At 47.7% G+C, this 20787-nt stretch overlaps 1 protein-coding gene across 7 annotated transcripts in view; it reads right to left on the bottom strand.

The window, feature by feature from the left end:
- The window catches only part of XRCC5 (X-ray repair cross complementing 5), a 91962-nt gene that overhangs the window by 63008 nt on the left and 8167 nt on the right, over nucleotides 1–20787 (bottom strand). For 5 of the 7 annotated variants that reach the window (XM_090046095.1, XM_090046092.1, XM_090046094.1 and 2 more), the window contains 3 exons: nucleotides 6082–6195; nucleotides 5256–5439; nucleotides 3985–4033 (listed from right to left, as the gene is read on the bottom strand). In XM_090046095.1, coding sequence (XP_089902221.1) covers nucleotides 3985–4033; nucleotides 5256–5439; nucleotides 6082–6195 — 347 coding nt within the window. Of the gene's footprint in view, nucleotides 1–3984; nucleotides 4034–5255; nucleotides 5440–6081; nucleotides 6196–9097; nucleotides 10090–10871; nucleotides 10950–20787 lie in introns of those variants that run through there. The other 2 variants (XM_090046097.1, XM_090046096.1) reach the window with 2 other exon arrangements.

Genomic DNA, 20787 nt, shown 5'->3' with positions numbered 1-20787 from the left:
GTACTGGGGGGACTTTCCATTCCCCTTAAAATAATCTGGCTGAATAAGGTAGCCTTTTAATTGTGTAAGCAGGGCTACACATGCTACTTTCATAGTAAGGCTCAGGTTTTCTTATATAGTTTTAGGAATAAGGTAGACAAGCTCTTGTATGGGATGGTTTAGATAAGGATGATCCTGCCTTAGGAAGGGGGGTGGACTACATGTGAGCTCCTGAGGTCCCTTCCAGCCTGACTTTTCTGTGATTCCTGAAAGTGAAGATTAGCTAGAACGCTCCAATTAAATGCACAAATTTCATCCCTGGGGGGCTGGCTGCAAGGAGCTCCCCCAGGAACATACTGCAATCAAGCCCCAGCATACAGCCCCGAAGGGGACTCTGTAAAGTCAGCAGCTGGAAACGTTACCACTTCCACCCAAACTGTAAGAACAGCAATTACACAAGAACAAACCCAAAATATGCAAACCAAGACAAATGACCTTTCTTCTTCATTTAAATGCTTTCCAAAACAACAAACACTGAAGTGTAGCTCTCCCCTCATACTACAGGAGTGGTTCTCAGCCTTTTTAGACTCAAGGCACCCCTCGTTAGATTTAAGGCACCCCTACAAATATGCCAGCATTTAGCTTTCACTTCTTTTTTCACTATAGAAAAATAAATCAGCAGTTTTTTTCAGCTACAAAGATCTCAGAAAGGCCACGACCGGTCACAATGTTTTTACCATTAGATTGCTTTCTTGATATGCTCTGGGTTCATCTTGTGAATCGCATCTACACATCGAAGAGCTCTAACACCATGTGGCAACCCATGGCCCCCTTGGAAAGGTGTTAAGGCACCCCAGCATGTACCGGCACCCAGCTGAGAATCACTGTACTAGAGCATTTGTGCACAGACTTATACTGGCATAACTCTATAGGTTTAACGCAGGGGTGAGTAAAATAAGGCCCATGGGCCAGATCTGGCCAACGGAGACATTTTACCTGGCCCATGGTGGGTCCCTTAGCCCTGCCTGGCCCAGGCACGGAGCAATCCAAGCCATGGTGTGTGCTCGGGCGTGCAATGGCTCTGGAGCGGCGCAGCTGTCACACTCACCTTCCTGGCAGCGGCTCCTTCTGGCTGCCGCCAAACCCAGCCCTGCTGCCCAGGCATCCTGGCCTGTCTGCCCTGCACCCACAGCCAGGGGTAAGACCCACACAGGCAGGGCGCTTGGCTGGGCAGCTAGGACGGGGCTGCAGGCTGGCCAGAAGTGGTGCTCGAGGGCAGGATGGGCGGCTGGGGCTGGGGAGACCCAAGGATCTTGGGGAGGTCTGGGGCACAGCCACGATGCACTCAGCACACATCCTTGCCCCCAGAACCGGGGCTCTGCCAGGCGGACGTGAGCAGAGTGCCCAGCCCATGCAGCACCCAGCCAGTCTCCTGGGACCCCAGATCTTGGGGAGTGACAGCACAGAGCCGGGCCGGGGAAAACCATGATCTGCTCCCTGCATGTCCCTGCTCGCAGAACTTGTGCCCGTCACAGGGACGTGTGGGCAGAACACAGCTCCGCCCTGGGCTTGAACCCACGTTCTCACTGCCCCGCAGCCCGGCCCTGGGATCCCAGCCTTGCCCACCCCTCCCGGTCCTGAATGGCAAGCCTCCCGAGGCCCCATCCCACATAGGGAGTTTTGGTGAGTTGTTGCACAGGGGTGGGTACTCACCTGGCTCACCACACCTCACCAAAACTCCCTATGTGGCCCACAGGCCCAAATAATCGCCCACCCCTGGCTCAAACAAACTTGAGTTGCCAAGTACAGGTGCTGGGGCTTTACCGAGTGTCGCACGTTTTGTGGAAACTGGTCACACATATGCTCCTATCCCACAGTATGTGAAAGCAGACCTGCAGTGGCTTACCCCTTTTACTGAGGGCTAAACTGCGTGTGATAGCTGTCACTTACCAGGGGTAATAGCACACACATGGGCAATTAACTTAGAGCAGCTGATGTGCTGGAAAGCCCTTTACCTCAGGGTAACTTGTCTGTTTGCCCAGGCCCTTCCTAGTTTATACCGATATGATTTTCCATGCAGACAGGCTCTTCTGTTCATAGGAACACAGATCTGGAAAGGATCTCTTCCGTCATTAAGTCCAGGCCTTTTCTGCTACTGACAACCCCATAAACAGATCAAACTTCATCTAAAAACTAAGTAGGGCTTTCTTTCATAGTTTCATAGTTTCTAGGGTCGGAAGGGACCTGAGCAGATCATCTAGTCCGACCCCCTGCCGTGGTAGGAAAGAGTACTGGGGTCAAGCGACCCCAGCAAGGTGTTCATCTAACCTCCTCTTAAACACCCCCAGGGTAGGAGCCTGCACCACTTCTCTTGGAAGCTGGTCCCAGACCCTAGCCGCCCTGACCGTGAAGTAGCGCCTCCTGATATCTAGCCTAAATCTACCTTCCGCCAGCTTGTGACCGTTATTCCTGGTCACTCCTGGCCGTGCTCGGGGGAACAGGGACTCCCACAGTGCCTGCTGGTCCCCCCTGACTAGTTTATAACAGGCCAGAAGATCCCCCTCAGCCTTCTCTTTTGGAGGCTGAACAGGTTCAGGTCCTGTAGCCTGTCCTCGTAGGGCCTGCCCTGCTGCCCCTGACCATGCGAGTGGCCTCCTCTGGACCCTCTCCATGCTGTCCACATCTCTCTTGAAGTGCGGCGCCCAGAGCTGGATGCAGTACTCCAGCCGCAGCCTGACCAGTGCCGCATAGAGGGGGAGGATCACCTCCCTGGACCTGCTCGAGATGCATCTGTGGATGCAGGACAAGGTGCGGTTGGCCTTCCTGACTGTGTCCCCACACCGCTGGCCCATGTTCATCCTGGAGTCAATGATGACCCCCAGATCCCTTTCCGCCTCCGTGCTGACAAGAGGGGAGTTCCCCAACCTGTAGGTATGGTGCCGGTTGTTCCTCCCCAGGTGAAGCACCTTGCACTTGTCTGTGTTGAATCCCATCCTGTTCTCGTCCGCCCACCCTTGTAACCTGACTAGGTCTGATTGTAGCCTGTTGCACCCTTCCAGTGTGCCCACGTCCCCCCACACCTTAGTGTCATCAGCAAATTTGAACAGGGTGCTTTTTACCCCCTCATCCAAATCGCTGATGAAGATGGTGAACAGTGCGGGCCCGAGGACCGAGCCCTGGGGGATCCCACTGCCCACATCCCTCCAGGCTGAGAAGGACCCATCCACCACCACCCTCTGGGTGCAGCCCACCAGCCAGTTGGCGACCCATTTGACTGTGTGGGTGTCTACACCACAGCTCCCCAGTTTCTTAATGAGAAGAGGGTGAGAGACAGTGTCAAAAGCCTTCCAGAAGTCCAGGAAGATTATATCCACTGCTACCCCTACATTTGTTTTTTTGCCTCCACTTTTCTGCCTGTAACCTCAGTGCTCTGCTGCGCAGAAATCATCTTTCACTTTCCAGCTTAAATCCATTCATGACCAATATATACCCATTTGGTTTAGTGCCAACATTGCCCTTTAGCTCAAGTAGTTTTTATCCTTGCAAGCTGTTTACTCCAATGTTTGCACAGGCACAATCACATCCCTCTCTCAGGCTTTGCTCTGCTACGCTGCACAGAGCAAGCTCTTCTAGTTCCCACCTACTCATCATCTTAGCTAACCTTTTTTCCACCTCTTCAAATATGTATTAATTTATTATGAACCCTGGTGACCAGCATTGCACACAGTTTTCCAGATGAAGTTTTATCTGTGCCTAGCACAATCCCATGAACACATCCCTCTGTTCACAACTCCTCAGCTGATACACTCGGGTTTTCTTTAATTCTCTGAGAGGCAGGGATTCACCTGTAAGCTCTTCTGGAAACTTATTATCATGGTATGTTTTTTTTTTAAAAAGCAGCATTTTCTCTATTCACACAGTCTTGCTGTATTAAAGAGAAGTCAGGTCAGCTTTGAAGATCCCACCAGACCTCTTCTATAAATGGTCCTAGGCTACAGTACTTACACTGTTTCATTCTGCAGCAAGTCCATGCACACCACAAGCGCATCCAAGACTAAGTGCGTTAAAGAAAAAACATGCTTAGAATAAGACTGCTATAAATGCTCTGGCTTTCCCATGTTATAGCTCTTAATTTTAGCAACTCAAACACCATTTATGCTGACAAGTTATTTTTAATCACACATATTTTAATTTCCCAATGTCCTCCCTGTGGAGAGGCTCCTGTTAATACCAGCTTCTGCCTTACCACTTTAAGTGAAAAGACTGTTTCAAGGACCCAATTATGCGACTGTCAATAAAAAAAATTCAAACAGGGGTAGGATCAGGCCCAATAAAGCATATTTATAGCCAATACCATATTAATGTAACTTCTTTATGTTTGACATCCAGGAACAAAAACTGCATGCAGCTTCAATGAATGACATTCTTCATGCAGGTTCCCCCTGAAAATGTGTCTCTGACATCCTCTTCACAACTGCTTTCACAAAGAAATTTTCACTGAGGACTTATTCTTATCACTACACCCCCAAGAAATGGAGAATATGCCCAACTTGGGATAACACACAACTGACCGGCTGCAGGCTCCTCCAACTGTTCTGCTAACCTGACTTTAGTTAAAAAAAAAACAAAAAAACTCTCTTTTGGGTGAGGAGAAACTGAAAGAGCTTTTAAATGAAACTCTAAAAGAACAGATGCAGGCATCCGGCTTTAAAAACTCCTTATTTATGTCACCAACAGCAGCTCTGCTGACTGAACCGAACGGGAACTTTTCACAAAAGAAGCATCTCAGAGAGAAATCAAGAACGGTCTATTCGATACGTCCTCACAGCTGCTTCTGTGTTTGATTTCTAGCTCTTCTGGTTGTGGAGAAGTTTTTGAAGAGTTTTAACGTGATAAAAAAAAACGGTATATTAGGTTTTGTAACATCTCTTTAAAAAGACAGTATATTTGATACCTAAGGTATCTCTCTTCTGTAAGAGGGGAAAAGAAAACATATAGATATGTGGTCAACACTTAATTAACTCCAAACTTTCTATTAGCGACAATTCACTGGGACCAACACACTGCTGCTATGAAAACCCACTGCTACATAAAGTAATCTAAAATGCGGTTCATGGGGGAATCTGGCCCTTGTGCAAACTTTCAACTTGTAAATCAGCAAAACTAGACAAGCTTAATGTCTTGAACAGCAGGTCTAGGCCAGTTGCACAACATGCACCCCCAGTCCCCCATGCAATTTTATCTGGTTAGAAATTGTCTGCAGCCAGAAAGGATACAGTCAGCTTGTTGAGAGCCCGGTTGAATCTTTTTTTCTATGTCCTCCAGCAAATCAAAATCCGGGAGCATCAGGTGTCTCTGCACAGTGATGTTCCGATACTGATCCCCACTGGCAAGGTTATTCTTGGTACCATCTGTACCAAACAAAACCACAGAGACTTCGTCTTTGCTCTCGGCGAACACCTGGAGATGGAGGAGGTCCAGAAAAGATATAAAAATATACATAGCTTTGTAGATACATATAGTTAATAGACAGCAAGCTATACAAATTTTGCAGCTGAGCATCAGTTAGAGCAAGCTCAATTTGCAGTGATACCATATATACAACTCTTCCAGCTGTAATCACATATGTGGCTCTCTAATTTAGATTTAAAATCAGCCAGCAGGCTGCAGTGGGACCACTAGCTGGTATCTGGGGTAAAATGAGTAAAATGGGATGCTGCATTTCACAGTGTGATCCCATAAGATACTAAATCTTCGCATTACTTCAGCACTGTAAGCTGAGAGAGCAATTCTTTGCAGAAACACCTCTTCCAGCCTAAAATGGAAGTGTCCCCTGTCATCAAAGGGTGTCTCATGTCAAAAAAGGTCACTTGTCTTAGTTTGCATATTTTGAGTTTGTTCTTGTGTAATTGCTGCCAAGGGAAAGGGTAGTACTCACATGCAACAGTAAAGGAGAATACTTGTAATTATTTTCCATTTGCTTAGTAACCAAGGAATAAAGAAGAGTGTCTGGTAGGCCTTGGCCTCACTGTTCCCTTCACAGATTCGCACTCTCAGGTGCCACGTCTAAGCGTAACACATGTAAAATGAAATCACAAGTACCTGGCGCTGAACAAATTTCATCATAACCTTCTTGGCTTGTTCAAACGGAGACTCCTCTCCAGGGGCAGAATTGCTCATTGAAAAGCCTACATCCAGACATAGCACTATGGCTGCCTAGAAGAAAAACAGCAAGCTGAATTAGTAAATATTGCGGCTAATCTAGGTGAAATCATTTAAAAAGTGTATTCATTCCTTGAGCAACCTAAAACTTACATTTTAACCCTCCATGTTATTATTCCCCATAATTCCCTGTATTACCCATTCATCTGACTTCTAATATGAAATGCATATATACAGGACAGGGGTGTAGGCTGTAGCTGTGTTGGTCCAAGGACACAGACAAACAAGGTTCTTTAGGTAAATCTAATCTCTTTTGTTAAACCAAATCAAATAGTTGGAAAAAATTTTCTTTGCAAGCTTTCGGGTATAAATACCCTTTCTCAGGCTGAGGAAGCACCTGCAGTTGGTGTGTGCTCTTCCTGGATGGAAGCAGGAATATATCCAGGACAGTCTTTCCTGGCCTTCCTAAACTGGCTGGGACCGTGCTCTACCTAGATCAGTCTCCTGTCTCAGAGACTGGCCAGTGCAGATGTTCAGGGGAAGGTGCAACCAGTCAATAACAGAATAATCTGCTCTCAGGGGAAATTTCTTCCTATCCCTGTCCGTTAGCAGATGGCTTTTGCAGTGAAGCATCAATTTATCACCCCTTCTGATTGTAAAAACCCTGGTTAAGGTTTTTAAGATCTAAGCCCCGTTTTCAAAAGTGCTCGAGTAACTTAAGGGACCAAATCCCGGTGACCTTAGCAATGCATGACATGCAATGCTTTGGACCAAGATATTCTTCCTAATGCTAGGGGCCTGACCTACACTACAGAGGTTTGAGTGGGTGCACGCTCAAAGTCCCTGTGTGAGAGCAGCACCTGCAGAGTCGCTCCACCTCTCCCAAAAGAAGTCAAGTTTCTGCTGCTGCCCTGTAGCCAGCTGCAGGCATGTGAAGACACTGCTGTGCCTTCAGCTGACTGCCGACATCCATTTGAGCTTCCCCCTGCCAGCACAGCTGCTACCGGGGGGCCACGGAGCAGAGCCGGGTGTGCAGTCTCCTACCAGATGCTCCAGCCTCAGATGCAGCATAGTATAGACAGAGCACAGGTCTCTTTCCTAAGTGGAGATGCGGCTGATTTAGTCTATGCCACAGCAATGCACATGAACAGATCAAATGATCTCTTCTGCTTTCTACTATGATACCCTATTAATGTTGAATTTCACCGTGCGACGTGTTCCCCATTCTACTTTTGTTAAGTTCCTCGTAGCCTCCATTTTCCCTGATCAGCCTAAATCATTGTGTTAGCTGCCTGAATGAAGTCGGAAGAGGAGTTCAGCACAGGACAAATCATCCACTTGTTATGCTCCGAGATAGAAACTGAACAAGGACCACTTTTCATTTGCTGGCACAGGCTGAAGCATGGGATTTCAAGAGCTCAACACCTCATCCAGTCGGCAGGAAATCCTTAACGTTGCCGGAACAAATCTGGTTGTGTCTGGGCTATGGGTCAAGAGAACTTTTTTCTAGTATAAGCCAGCCTGTTTTACGATGCGAGATGCATCCAAGTGACCACACAGTGGAGCTGCATGAACGACACGGGTGTGAAAGCAGTGGACAGGGATTCAAGGCTTGGGTTGTATTCTCTGCCCTGTTAAAGGAAGAAGTCACTTTACCTACTTCAGTTTGCATGCCTGTCTCTAAGGATGTGGTCAAAACTAACTTACGCTTTAGAACCGGTGGGCTGGACGCACGGTGCCCAGTCTGTCCGGGGGCTGGATAAGCATGGAGGGGGCTGGGGAAGCCTGGCCCTGATCCAGCCATGCAGGGGGTGGGCACACAGCCCAGCCCCAACCCAGCCAGCTGGAGGCAAGGAGGCATGGCTTGGCCTCAGCCTGGCCATGAGGTGTGGAAAGGGGCATGGCCCAGCCCCAACCCAGCTGTACTGGGCTTGCAAATTTGGCAGTGAGCAGGGGTGGCAGTACTAATTGCCACCAAATTTCCAACCCATGGGAGTCCCTGCAGGCCAGATGCCGTGGCTCCGCAGGCTGGATTTCGCCCGCAGGCTGAGCTGAATATGCCTGCTTTAAAGATCCTCAACTCACAGGACAAAGAACTACTTCACTGATGTTGCTATTGCAACACTATTTTAGGTTGCACTGAATTGTGGTAGCCAACAGGAACACAGAAAATAATTAAAGACTATAAATTTAAAGAGCTGCATAAGATTAAATTTATAGAGACAGCATCAATGGCAAAAAAGTACCGCACTTGACCTTCTAGGCCACAGCCAGAGGAGCACGGCCGTGCGGTATGTGGTGCTGCAGACACGCCTGTGGTGCCACATACTGCACGTTCAGTTGTTCTCCCGTGCAGGTGCAAAAATAAGCTGAGTGCAAAAATATGCAGGTAAATGATTTTGTTTCGGTTTCTTTGTCAATCTCCTGGTCAATGACTAGATCTATCTTTCCTGGGGTAAAGTAACTCCTGAGGCATTACGACTGCTAATGGAAATCAATTCCCCTTTTCAACGTTTCTAGGCAGAAAGACGGTGCATCAAATCCAATGCTGTCAAACTCTCTTGCGATCAAGTTTTACTATATGTTCACCAAGTTCAACTTTTTTATCTTCATCTTCCAAGACACTGGCACACAAGGAGAAAACTTGTCTTTTTCTATCTACTTCTTATGAAAAGGGACCCTGGTAAAATCACACTTCTGTCTGAGCATTTTGTCCCTGCTAGTACTACAAGTAACATTTAAATTCCCTGGAAATAAGGAATATCAGTCTGGCCCGCATGCCACACATGGCACATGCTGGACTAGCCCCACACGACGCGTGCAGTGCACAGGCTGGATACAGCATGTGCCCTGCGCATTCCTGTGTCACGCGTGCTGCATGCAGCAGCGGATCCGGCATGTGCTGCATGTGGTGCACAGGGCCAGATCCAGTGCACGCTGCATGCAGTGTACAGACCTGGACTGCACACCACACACTGCATGCACGCGGGGACAGATCTAGCACATGTTGCACGTGGGCCCAGTTTGGCATTCATGGTGTGTGGTGCTCCTGCGTGCGGGAGCCGATCTGGCACGTGGACCGGCCTTGCGCTGCTCCTCCAGTCCGTGGATCAGCTCCATGCTTCTCCTCAAGCCCGCAGGATGAGTCTGACACCCTACTGCAAATGAGCAAGTCAAGAGGACCGGGCCTGCTTATTTGTACGTTCGTTCGTGTCTCGAGTGCATCTGAAAGCGGCCTTGCAGTCGGTTGCGCTCATCGTTTCATGTGATGACACTACTCTCAAGCACCGTTCTGCAGGGCAGCCTCCCCCACACGTTTTGCTCCTGGGCCCTTGTGATGTAGAGCGTGCTTATCAGAAGCAGCAGCAACAAAGCAAACTTAAAATGGTACCTACAGAGAAATGCCACGAAGTGCAGCCCTAACTGTTCTGGATAGGCCAGAAAGGAACATCGCATCCCCTTGTAAACGCTGCCCAAAGGCCCCCACCCCTTTCCTTTTCTATTTTCCAAGGGAATGTCTTCAAAAAGTCTAGTTATTCTATTTCAAGGATGATCTGTTAAAAACAGGTGTTTTCAAATCATTCAGTTCAAGAAAACAGCCCAATGCCAGTAATGAGACCAGCAACTAAAACCAATCGACCCCGTTTTCGACGGTGTTGGAGAAAACACAATGGACCCCATATTCCGGCCGATAAAACACCTCTTCCGAGTTTGTCTGCAGTGCGACCAAAGGCGCAAGCGTCGCTCGTGTAGACGCGCTGAGTTAACGTCGAACCACCTTGCTCAGGGCTCAGCGGTGTCATTTCTGAGACCGACTAGACAGCTGCAAACAAAAGTCTTTAGGCAGGTCCTGGCGCGCTTAAAGGGACTGGCGGCTGGACACGCGTGCTGCGCTAATCCGGAGCGGGTGAGCCCGGGGCATCACCTGTTCACACACAAGTCTCCGAGGGGGTGCTAATCTGGACGAGCCCAAGCAGCAACTGAACACACACCGGTTTAATCTGGAGCGAGCTAGGCCGGGTCGTGACTGGTTCACACGCGAGGCTCCGCAGGGGTGTTAATCCAGATCAGCCGAAGCGGCAAATGAACTCATGCCCCCATTTAATCTGGAGCGAGACCCGTTCACATTTGGGGCTCCGAGGGAGCACTGATGCGTACTAGCCAAAGCAGCAACTGAACGCAGATGGGGTTAATCCGGAGCGGGTTAGTCCAGGCTGTGAATGGTTCACACACGGGCCTGCAAGGGGGTGCTAATCCGGATTAGCCAAAGCAGCAACTGAACTCATGCGGAGTTAATCTGGAGTGGGCTGCCCCAGGCCGAGACTCACTGAACACACACAGGGTTAATCTGGAATGGGCCGCATGGCTGTTTACACACGAGGCTCCAAGGGGGCACTAATCCGGATTAGCCACAGCAGCAACTCAACACACACACAGGGTTAATCCGGAGTGGACTAGTCCAGGCTGTGACTGGTTCACACACAAACCTCCAAGGGGGCTATAATCCAGGTTAACCAACTGACCACACCGAGACCCGCTGAACACACACAGAGTTAATCCGGAATGGGCTGCCCCCGGCCGAGACCCGTTTACACACAGAGCTCCGAGGGGGCCTTAATCCGGATGCACCTAAGCACACACCCCGGGTGAATCCGGAGCGGCCCCCGTGAACACGGCGGGTGGGCACCCCCCCGGCGCGGGGGCTTGTGGGACCGCGGCGGACCCGATACCTTGCTGCCGCCGCGCGCCATCGCCGCCTCCTTCCGCCCGCCGCCACAAGCCCCGCCCCTCGCGCTCGCCCCGCCCCCCGCACCCGGGGGCCTGCGCAAAAGCGGCCGGGACCCGCGGGGGGCGGGGCGGGCGTCTCTTGGGCGAGGCCGACTCAGTGTTTGCAGCCCAAAACGAGTTTGCAAATAACTTTTTTTTTTTTTTGGCAAAAAAAAGTAATTTTAATAAAAACTAGCCCCTCGAGCCCCCGGTTGGAGCACGGCCCGGCCTCCAGGTTGCAGCCGGATTGGTCTCGGTTCAAAAGGAATCGGGACGGGGGGGAGGGGAGCCCTCGGGTGAGAAGGACTCGGGTTTTGCAACAACAACAAGAACAATAAAGAAATACGTATTATATATCGATATATTTGCCAAAATCCCGGGGAGATCCCCTGCACCCCGGTCCTGACTCCTGGGGCCAGCCGGGTGTTTGGCCCTGCCCGTCTCTGGCGCAGCCGCCGGGATGGCGGGGGCTAAGGAAGAGATGGGCGCAGAGGGGAGAGGAGAGCAGACAGAGAGGGAAGTAGGAGGAGGCAGCCCTGATCCCCTCGACATGCAGCGCTCTCAGTATACTAATGGCCTGGCCGTGTTTTTCCCTGGGCATCGCAGCAAAAATAAGTTCATAACTTAATTTTCACTTCATCTTTTCCTGAATGGAGAAATAAAACCCAAGCTCCAGGCTGGGATCGGTACCCTGGTATTGATGGAGCACGCTGGTCCCGGTGTGTTCGCTGGGACGTCTGGGATTGACCGAGTCAAAAATCACGTGGCTGAAACCTGGACCTCTCGGCTCAGAGCAGAGCCCGGATTTCAGGAACGGCTCAGCTCTGTCGAAAGATTGATGAACTTGGTCCAAGCGTAGATTTGCAGTTGAACACGAAGCTGGATGAAATGAGTGGAAGCTGGAACTGCATCATTTCTACCCCCCAACCCGTAACATAGCACATCCTAGCATGCATGATTCGATACGTCGTCATGCAGAACATGAATTACAAACCCAGACTTGTCGGATCTGCTTTCGTCTAAAGAAGCCCTCCCTAATTGCCTCTGAAATAAACTTATTCTCCGCCTCTTTGCCCCTCTGCCGAGCTTCCTTTTAAACAGCCATCAGAGCTGATTAGCGGGCTCCATCAGGGGACACCAGGACACTGCTGGACGGCCTTTGCTCATAACGCTTGCCCAAGAGATGCGCTTGATTAATTGGCTATTTCCATTTACTCAAAGCAGGTCTCCGGCTATAAATAATAAATGTGTGAAATCCTTACAAAATGGGCAGCTGGGGCAATCCAGATAATCCTGTCTTCAACAAAGCGACTGGGAACTCAAACCTCGTAGGCAGTCTCCTTTGCTTCTCTGTTTCCTCCTCTTGTTACCTCTCCCCGCAAAAAAGGAAGGCCTGGAGTGACTGACGGGGGCCTCAGGCTGCAGCAATGGGAAGTCAGCCCGCTGCTTAACTTCATTCAGCCCCTGTATAAAGAAGCAAAGGGAATAGTATTCCTGTTCTGCCACGAGAAGGCAGACATTATTCAGAGCCTTGAAGCTGTGACCCAGCTGGTTATGATGACTCTTGTCAAGCCTGAGTGCCTTTGGTGTAACGAGATCTCCTTTGCTTTTCTCCCTACTGGAGCAATTGGATGTCGAGCAGACCCAGGGTAAGGACCTCAGCCAAGAAAGTCCCCGAGCTGAGAAGGGGAGTAGAAAAGCCTGTTGGAAGCTAAGCCATTATCTTAATTGAAATAAATACCCAAGGTGAAGCTTTCTGCAAAAGACTTTAATAGGAGATCATCAGAGAGCACCTGCCTGGGCTCTCTGGCAAGGTAGAACAAGGCACTAATTATAAGGGCCTGGGAAGCAAGGACCTAGGGTAAAAGGAGGTATTAATTGCAGGGTACCGGCACTCTGATGCGGAGGGAAGATAAGCTTGAGCCTGTACTCATGTGAGACAAGCGTGACAACAAGCTACAGTCTGCAGTGAACAGAGAAGTGGTGCCCAAAGCAAGGCAGTGGTTGGAGCTGCACCTGCTTGATTCCTGCGCTTTGGGGCTTCCCACACAGGCAAGAGGTAAAGATTTGCAGCACGTGGGGTTGTCTTCTCCCCGTTCTTTCCAAACACCTGGTCACAAGCAGCAGCTAGAGCTGTGCTGTAGATCAGCACCTGGATTTGTCACCTCTGACTAGTCGTTCTTCGTGATCCCCCACAGGTTTCAGCGTGACAGACTGCGGAGGTCTGCTGCCTTCTACTGAACACACCTGGAGGACATCGGTAGCCTGGCTTTATCATCCAAGATGAGAGGATCCTGCCTGCGCTTTGACACGAAAGACCAATCCATCTCTGATGCAACCCTAAGGCTTCAAAGGGCTCGGACCATGGTTGCACCTCGCTCGTTAGCATCTAATGCACCACCAAACTATGGTTTCTCAAAATCTTTTACTAGAACCAGTCGTTTGGGGTTGTTAACCATCTTTGTTTCTGAAGCACGCAGGATTTATTCCTTATCCATTCTGCAGGACCACATGGGAGGGGAGGCGGTGAACCTGTTAGCAGCCAGAAAGCGGCTATGACAGGAGTATGTAAATCTAGGAGGAGTCCATACCACCTTCTCCAACCTCACCTGAACGTACACTGCAGGAAAAGTTGCCAGGAAAAGCGAATGCTTGAATGCAGCCTGTGTTACACCATCTAGACCAGTGGTTATCAACCTCGGACATACAGTGCTTTGCCAAAGAGTACGCATGTGCCTACATTTTAATGATGGTGGTGGAGCTTCCGGATGGGTCAGTGCCCAGTGACTAATGGTGCTGCCAAGTGTTAGCATCAACGCTTTCAAAGGCACAAACATGCTGAGAGAAGTTGGGCTATGAGCAGTAATATTTTGCAGGTAAAGGAGTATGCAGTCACAAAAGTTTGAAGACCATCGCTCTAGATCCCTTACCAAATCCTCTCTGTCTTCCTGCTATCATGGAGGGAAAACACATGTACAGACCAGCACAGCCAAACTAAAAAAGATGGTACTCCTTAAACTGCCAGCCTGGGACTCAGTCTCACCTCTGAATTTCCTTACAGTGATCCCTATCCTCAAATCCGTAGCCATGCTTTAAATGTCCCTACTCATGCAAGCATCATATGGAGCCCACCAGGTGCTCGAGTGCTTCCCTGAATCCGAACCTCAACTAAAAATGTCTATAGAAATAAGGGTTGCCTCATTAAGTAAAGGAAGCAAGACTGGACAAGAGCAATTGGCATTTGTTTTTCTTTAATCATGTATTAGCAGATTTATTTTCTTTGTATCTTTTTAAGGCACTTCAACAATCATTTGAAATAATCTATACCATGGTTTTGGGAAATACTCCTTGATGCCCTGCTAATAGCAACCTATTCCTCTCTTTCCCTTCCAAAGTCTGCAGATCAGCTAACCAACAGGCTCTCGGCCTACCTGCCTGCAGCAGAACCAGTCTGCTGGGTCACTGGGAGGAAGAGTATTTCCAGACACAGCAAAGCCACCCAGTTTTTCATGTGGCCTCTGCAAGTGCAGGAAGGTTATCCAGCTCCTTGCTGTAGAGCAAAAAAACTTATTTTTAAAAGAAGTTGGTCAAATATTTTTTGTACTTGTATTTCTGGGCTTGCTTTTTCCCAGGGATTTAAGTTTCATTCCACTACCGAGATGGCACTTTGGTCCCCCGATGGCCCTTTGCAGTGCAGTATAGGGTCGAGTAGCAGGAACTGAGAGCACAAGCAGGCAGAAGACCAGCCTGGTTTAGCAGGGGACTCTTCAGTAAGCTAAAACACAAAAAGACAGCTTACAAGAAGTGGAAACTTGGATAAATGACTAGGGAGAAATATAAAAGTATTGCTCGGGCGTGCAGGGATGAAATCAGGAAGGCCAAAGCGCAACTGGAGATGCAACCTAGCAGGGGACATGAAGGCTTTCTATAACTATGTCAGCAACAAGAGGAAGAACATGGGAAGTGCGAGTCCTTTACTGAACAGGGGAGGCAGCCTGGTGACAGAGGGTGCAGAAAAGGTCTTCATGGGCAAGGTCAGCTCCCAGACTAGTGCACCTGGCAGCACAGTCTGCGGAGGTGAGCAGCCAGCAGTGGTGAAAGAACAGGTTAGGGACTACGTAGAAAAGCTGGACGTGTACAGGTCCATGGGGCTGGATGCGATATACCCAAGGGTGCTGAGAGAGGTGGTTGATGTGATTGCAAAGCCACTAGCCATCATCCCTGTTTGCCCTTTTCCAATCAGCCGGTGCCTCTCCTGATCACCATGAGTTTACACAATGCCCATATTTAAGAAAGGGAAAAAGGAGGAATCCAGGTAACTGCAGACCAGTCAGCCTCACCTCAGTCCCTGGAAAAATCATGGAGCAGATCCTCAGGGAATCCATCTCGAAACACTTGGAGAAGGTGATCAGTCAGCATGGATTCAACAAGGGCAAGTCATGCCTAACCAACATGATTGCCTTCTATGATGAGATGACTGGCTCTGCGGACGCGGGCAAAGCAGGGGATGTGATACATCTTGAGTTTAGGAAGGCCTTTGATACCATCTCCTACAACATTCTTGCAGGCAAGCTAAGGAAGTACGGGCTAGATGCACGGACTCCACGGTGGAGAGAAAACTGGCTGAATCGTCAGGCTCAGAGGGCAGTAATCAATGGCTTGATGTCTGGAGTGCCCCAGGAGTCGGTCTTGGGTCTGGTTTTGTTCAATTTCTTAATCAATGGCCTGGAAGATGGGATGCAGTGCACCTTCAGCAAGTCTGCAGATGACACTAAGCTGGGGGGTGTAATAGAGATACACTGGAGGGTAGGGCTAGGATTCAGAGAAACTTAGACAAATTGGAGGATTGGACCAAAAGAAATCTCATGAGGGTCAATAAAGACAAGGATGACGTCCTGCACTTAGGACAGAACAATCCCATGCACTGGTACAGGCTGGGGACTCACTGCCTAAGCAACAGAAAAGGACCTGGAGGTGACAGTGGACAGTAAGCTACTCCATTTGCTCAAGTGGCGGTGATCTGTGCCTTCGATTTAAAGATTCCAGTCTTCCTAATGAGACGTCTGGATGTCACTTTGATATCACTTAACAGAATGTCTACTGGGGGCGGGGTTAGTTCCCCCTAGTAAATACTTAATAAACTCCATTTAAAAACTTGTTAAAAGAACGTTCTTTGCAAAGTTGAGCACTCAAAAGTCAGAAAAAAACCAGAATTAAGTTGTCTCTGCATCTTGAAGATGTCTGTTGTCTCAGGACTCTTGGCTCATTTGTTGCAGAAGCTGACAGAGGGTAGCGAACAGGGCAAGGGGCTGTAGGAAGGAAGATGATGGCCCCACAGTTAACGCATTTGAACAGCATTCTGGAGAAAATGGATTCTGTCCCTGCTTCTGCCACAGCTTTCTTTGTGGTGCTGGGCAAGTCATTCACCTCAAACTTTTTACAGGTAGTTATTTCTGGTGGTCCCTAACGATGCAGTCTTTGCCTTTCCAGTATCCAGCTGGAAATGCTGGGGTCAGAAGGGATAATACCAAAGGCAACTGCGCTGACTGGATGCTGTATTTGGAAGATACAGAGTGCTACATAGGAGTAATTACTCTGAAAATCTGGCATTTGGAATCTCAAATGAGCACCCCAAATTAGCAGACACTTTTGACTTTATTCTCTCTGTGCTTCAGTTCCCATGTATGAAATAGAGTTCCTAGCACCTATTCATATGATAGAGCATTATGAAAATAAATATATTAATATTTATGAAGCATTTAAATGCTATGGTGGTGAGTGCCGCAGAAAAGTCATGCATAAATGAATAATAATATATTTAGAGCTGGGTGTGGATGGTGTAAAGTCAATATAGTCATGGAATAGGAATTGAACAATGAGGATAACACAAAATATTAAATGCCTGCTAATTAATTGATCCCTGTTCATCAGTGCTGTGCACTGAATGAACCAGGAGCCCTCTGGAAACAATACTGTGATCATGTCATTAAGAACTGTATCACGGTGCACAGGTACAAGGGAGCCAAATTCAAGTTATATGGGGTTCCCTAAATCTGGCATTACTTAATATTTTAATGCTTGACCTTGCCATGGTTTAATGATATTTTAGCAGGTTCTTGGATGCAATTCCTGCTTACACTAGAATTTTTTTTTACTTTGCAATCCAACCACTGGAGGGCAACCTGATCACAAGTACATAAGCACATTCATGTACTTTCTCCTGGAGAGGGAGTCAGTAATCAGTAACCATGATTACTGGTAAGTACGCCTACATTCAACACAGGGTTTTCTAAGCCTAACATCATGCAAGAAGTCAAAAAAATATATATATTTTTTGTGCTTATTTTGAAACACGGTTTTAAAAGATTCTCCCAGAGTGAAGATTTATTACCCTGGGTTTCTGCTCAGGCTAACGTTTTTCATGACTTAGCTCTAAACCCCTGGATTATCAAAGGGATTTCTACTGGAAGCAAAGAAAGACCCTTTCACCCAAGTGTTGCAAAAGGCAAAATGCTATTCACTGTAACACTACTGCAAGCCTGACAGATGTTCCTAATATTAAATTCATCCTGACGTATTTAGATTTTGCTGGGTTAAGGCAGTGATTCTCAACCAGGGTGCAGTGGCAAACATGATTTGTAAGATAAACCCAGAGATTTCAAATGGGAATCCATAGTGTTAAAAACATTCTGATCTCTTTTGCAACAGCAAAAATACTCTATTTTCTGTAGTAAAAAAAAAAATTGGTTAGAACTAAAAACTGGCATTTTTTGAGGGGGGGGGCCTTACATCTAAAAAGGTTAAGAACCACTAGGTTAGATGTTTAAATCTGTTGTAAAATATATTTCATTACGAGGGCTTAAGTGGCTATGACTAAGAGGCCCTTATTTTACTCATCAGACTAGGAATATCCCCACAGAAACTGGTTCTCTAATAACATGTCAAAGGAGCTTGTCTAAACCAGTGAGGCTGGAGAGGTGGAAACCTGCCTACAGAATGTTAGATAGAAAGAGTTAAGTGCATCTTGGTGAAAACGAAAGATAAAGGTAAATCAGGGAGGAAGGGATGATAAATATGGAGCTAACAATTTCACATGAAATGGCACCAAAGCTAGCAGAAAAACAGGCAGCTCACACTAGAGTTAAGTGGAACTGCGTTCTCACCAGAAGCCGTGCATTGCCCACGTTACCCAGACCCGCGTTATCTCACAGGCACCGTCTTGCCCTCCACGTGCTCTCGGTTTCACCTTTATCTGTCTTGCATCACTGCATGTTGGCACAGCAAGCTTTTCATTTGCGTGCTGCCTGAGTGATCCAGCTGCAGCTGGTGCTTTCCTCGAGAACGCTTTTGTGTGCTGTGCCTCTAAGATGAGACGTTTCATGGAGCTTCTGCATTTCCTTTGAAGGTTCAGCATAAGCCTTTAGCATCCTCTCACTTCTACCTTCCCACCCCCACTCCTGCATGTGACTTGCAGACACGTGCACATGCACAGCCTGGCTAGCGATACCATTTAATCCACACGGCACAGGGATTTGTCCTATATCTATCAAATCAGAGAGAGAGAGGGAGAGGGAGAGGAAAGAGGGATCCTGAATCAGTGTGTGAAGCAGATGGGGAGCAAAGCTCCACTCTGCCAAGACTGATCTCACCATCTTTTTCCAAACTGAATGGAGAATGATTCCCTTGCTAACCTCACTTGCCTGCCTGCACTTGGAAGCGGACTGGAATGAGGAAGGCTTGAGGAAGCACTGGTTAGAGTCAGTATCTGCCTGCTTTGTGTCCCCCCTCCCAAACCATGGGCTGACTTAGCAGCTTTCACAAATGCCACAGGAGGTTATTTTCAGCCTTCACTTCTTATGCCTCTTAACTCAAATATGTACCTCTGCCTCTAGAAGTGGAAATAGCCTTATATAAGCAGGGCCAGAATCTGCTTAGGCTCAGCTGAGAGCCAGAGAATCAGTATGACGGAGGGCATCTCTGTGCAGTAGCTACTTGAACTGCTGCCAATACCAGAGACCATGCCCTGCTTCTGCTTTTTGTGTATGCACCCTGGCACTAATCCGTGAAATTATCACGTGTTCAACATTCAGTCCAAAATTGCACAATTGTGTGTCTTTTGGGAGGGGAGACAACAGGTACTTTTTAATTTTATTCCAGGCGATTTCTTTTCTGAAAGAATTTGGATCTTTTGTGACATCTTGCCAGTGTTTCTTGTGAGAAAAAGCAAATGTTCACATTTCCATATCTTTCAATCAATAGTTTTTCAAGTGATGACCTTGAAACAGATTTCACAAGCATTGCTCAAAATCAGGGTAACTTTTAAGAAGCAGACTGGGATTGTTTTGTTTTTTCATAGTAACTTTTATTGGACCCGTGACCTCTCTCTCGATTGTGCAGTCATATTGAAGGGGGCTAGGAGAGGGTGGAATAGAGGAAGCAGCAGGTGTAGCAAAGAGATGATGGAAGACACACAACCTGCCATCAGGGCGCAGGGCTGTGCCCTGGGCCCCCTCTTTGCCTCTAGGAACGAGCCCTGTTCTCTTGCTGCCCTGCCTGCAATCTTTCAGGCACACACAGTAGAGTAACAGGTCTGTGCACTTCAAATTTTGTTGCGTGTTTTTTCAGGCAGCCCCAATCCAGGTGTATAGCTTTTGCAGACTGCTGAGAAATTCTTTCCGTCTTAAAGATGTAATTACTGCAGTTCGCTCTTGGTCAGGAGAGGGTAACCCCCATAATGCAGAATTGATTAGGTCTGAGATGTCTTTTTTGCTAGAGGGTAGTAACACATATCATGGAAGGAGAGACAAGCATAGCATATTGTTATTACAGATGTATTATCAATAGTTACTCCATAGTGTCCCAGCTGTCAATTAGGCGTTTTTTTTTTAAATTACAGGGGCACTCAGTTAAATATTCGTGCTTTAAAAAATCATTGAGTGTTTGTGGTTTCCTCACACACTTCTACTATGTTGACATATTAAGGAAAACACCTAGGATGACACAGAGATGCACATAACTATGTAAGTACAAAGGGCAACTTGCTGCAAATACGTCTGGGGGTTTTAACAGCTGGGATAGGCTGTAGAACAGTGATTCTCAACCAAGGTGCCTTGTCACCCTGCGTTGCCTTGAGATCCAAGGGTGCCATACAATGTTAGTACTATTAGATGCAAAGACATGATTCACATGGTAAACACAGAGATTTCAAATAAAAATCCAGTGTTAAAAACATTCTGACCTGTTGCGGTCTTTCTGATTTCTTCGCAATAGAAAAATTGCTCTGTTTTCCCACAGTCAAAAAAGATGAGTGAAAACTAAGAGTCGGTATTTTCCAGTGGGGTGCCTTAAGTCTAAAAACACTGAGCACCACTACTGTAGAAATACCAGAACTGCTCGGACTGGAAGCTCTTACCTCAATGTTCTGATGAGAAGCACTGAAATACAGGGCAGAAGGAGGGAAGGAATATATAAGACAACTTCTCTGTGCCAGCTAAAGCAGGCCTTGCTAGACTAGCAGCCATAACTATCACAGTAAAAGTATTTCAGTCTGCCGCTCATATTTGGAGTGGCTAAAGAGGCAGTTGCAGGTGCACCAGGGAAACAGCTTACCATAAAATAAGTTCTACTTACTCTATATTTATATCCCCCACTTGCTATATTTTCTAATGGGGAACTGATCATCTCCACCTTCACCCCTAGGGTAGCAGAAGGGACTCAAAACAGTTCAAGTTATTCAAAGGCACCTTGAAATAGGTAGGCCTTAATGTGTGCGACTCATGGAGCATATCTACACATGCAAATAATGCAGGATCAGTTTAGACTAGAGTAATTTACTCTAAAGTAAACTGACCCAGGCAGGTGTCTACACATGCAGGGTCC

Source organism: Crocodylus siamensis, chromosome 4, assembly GCF_052110815.1.
Source record: "Crocodylus siamensis isolate JL-2025a chromosome 4, ASM5211081v1, whole genome shotgun sequence".
Classification (NCBI taxonomy): domain Eukaryota; kingdom Metazoa; phylum Chordata; order Crocodylia; family Crocodylidae; genus Crocodylus; species Crocodylus siamensis.
The sequence above is the reverse complement of the archived record's forward strand: the minus strand, read 5'-3'. Positions and strand labels throughout refer to the sequence as shown.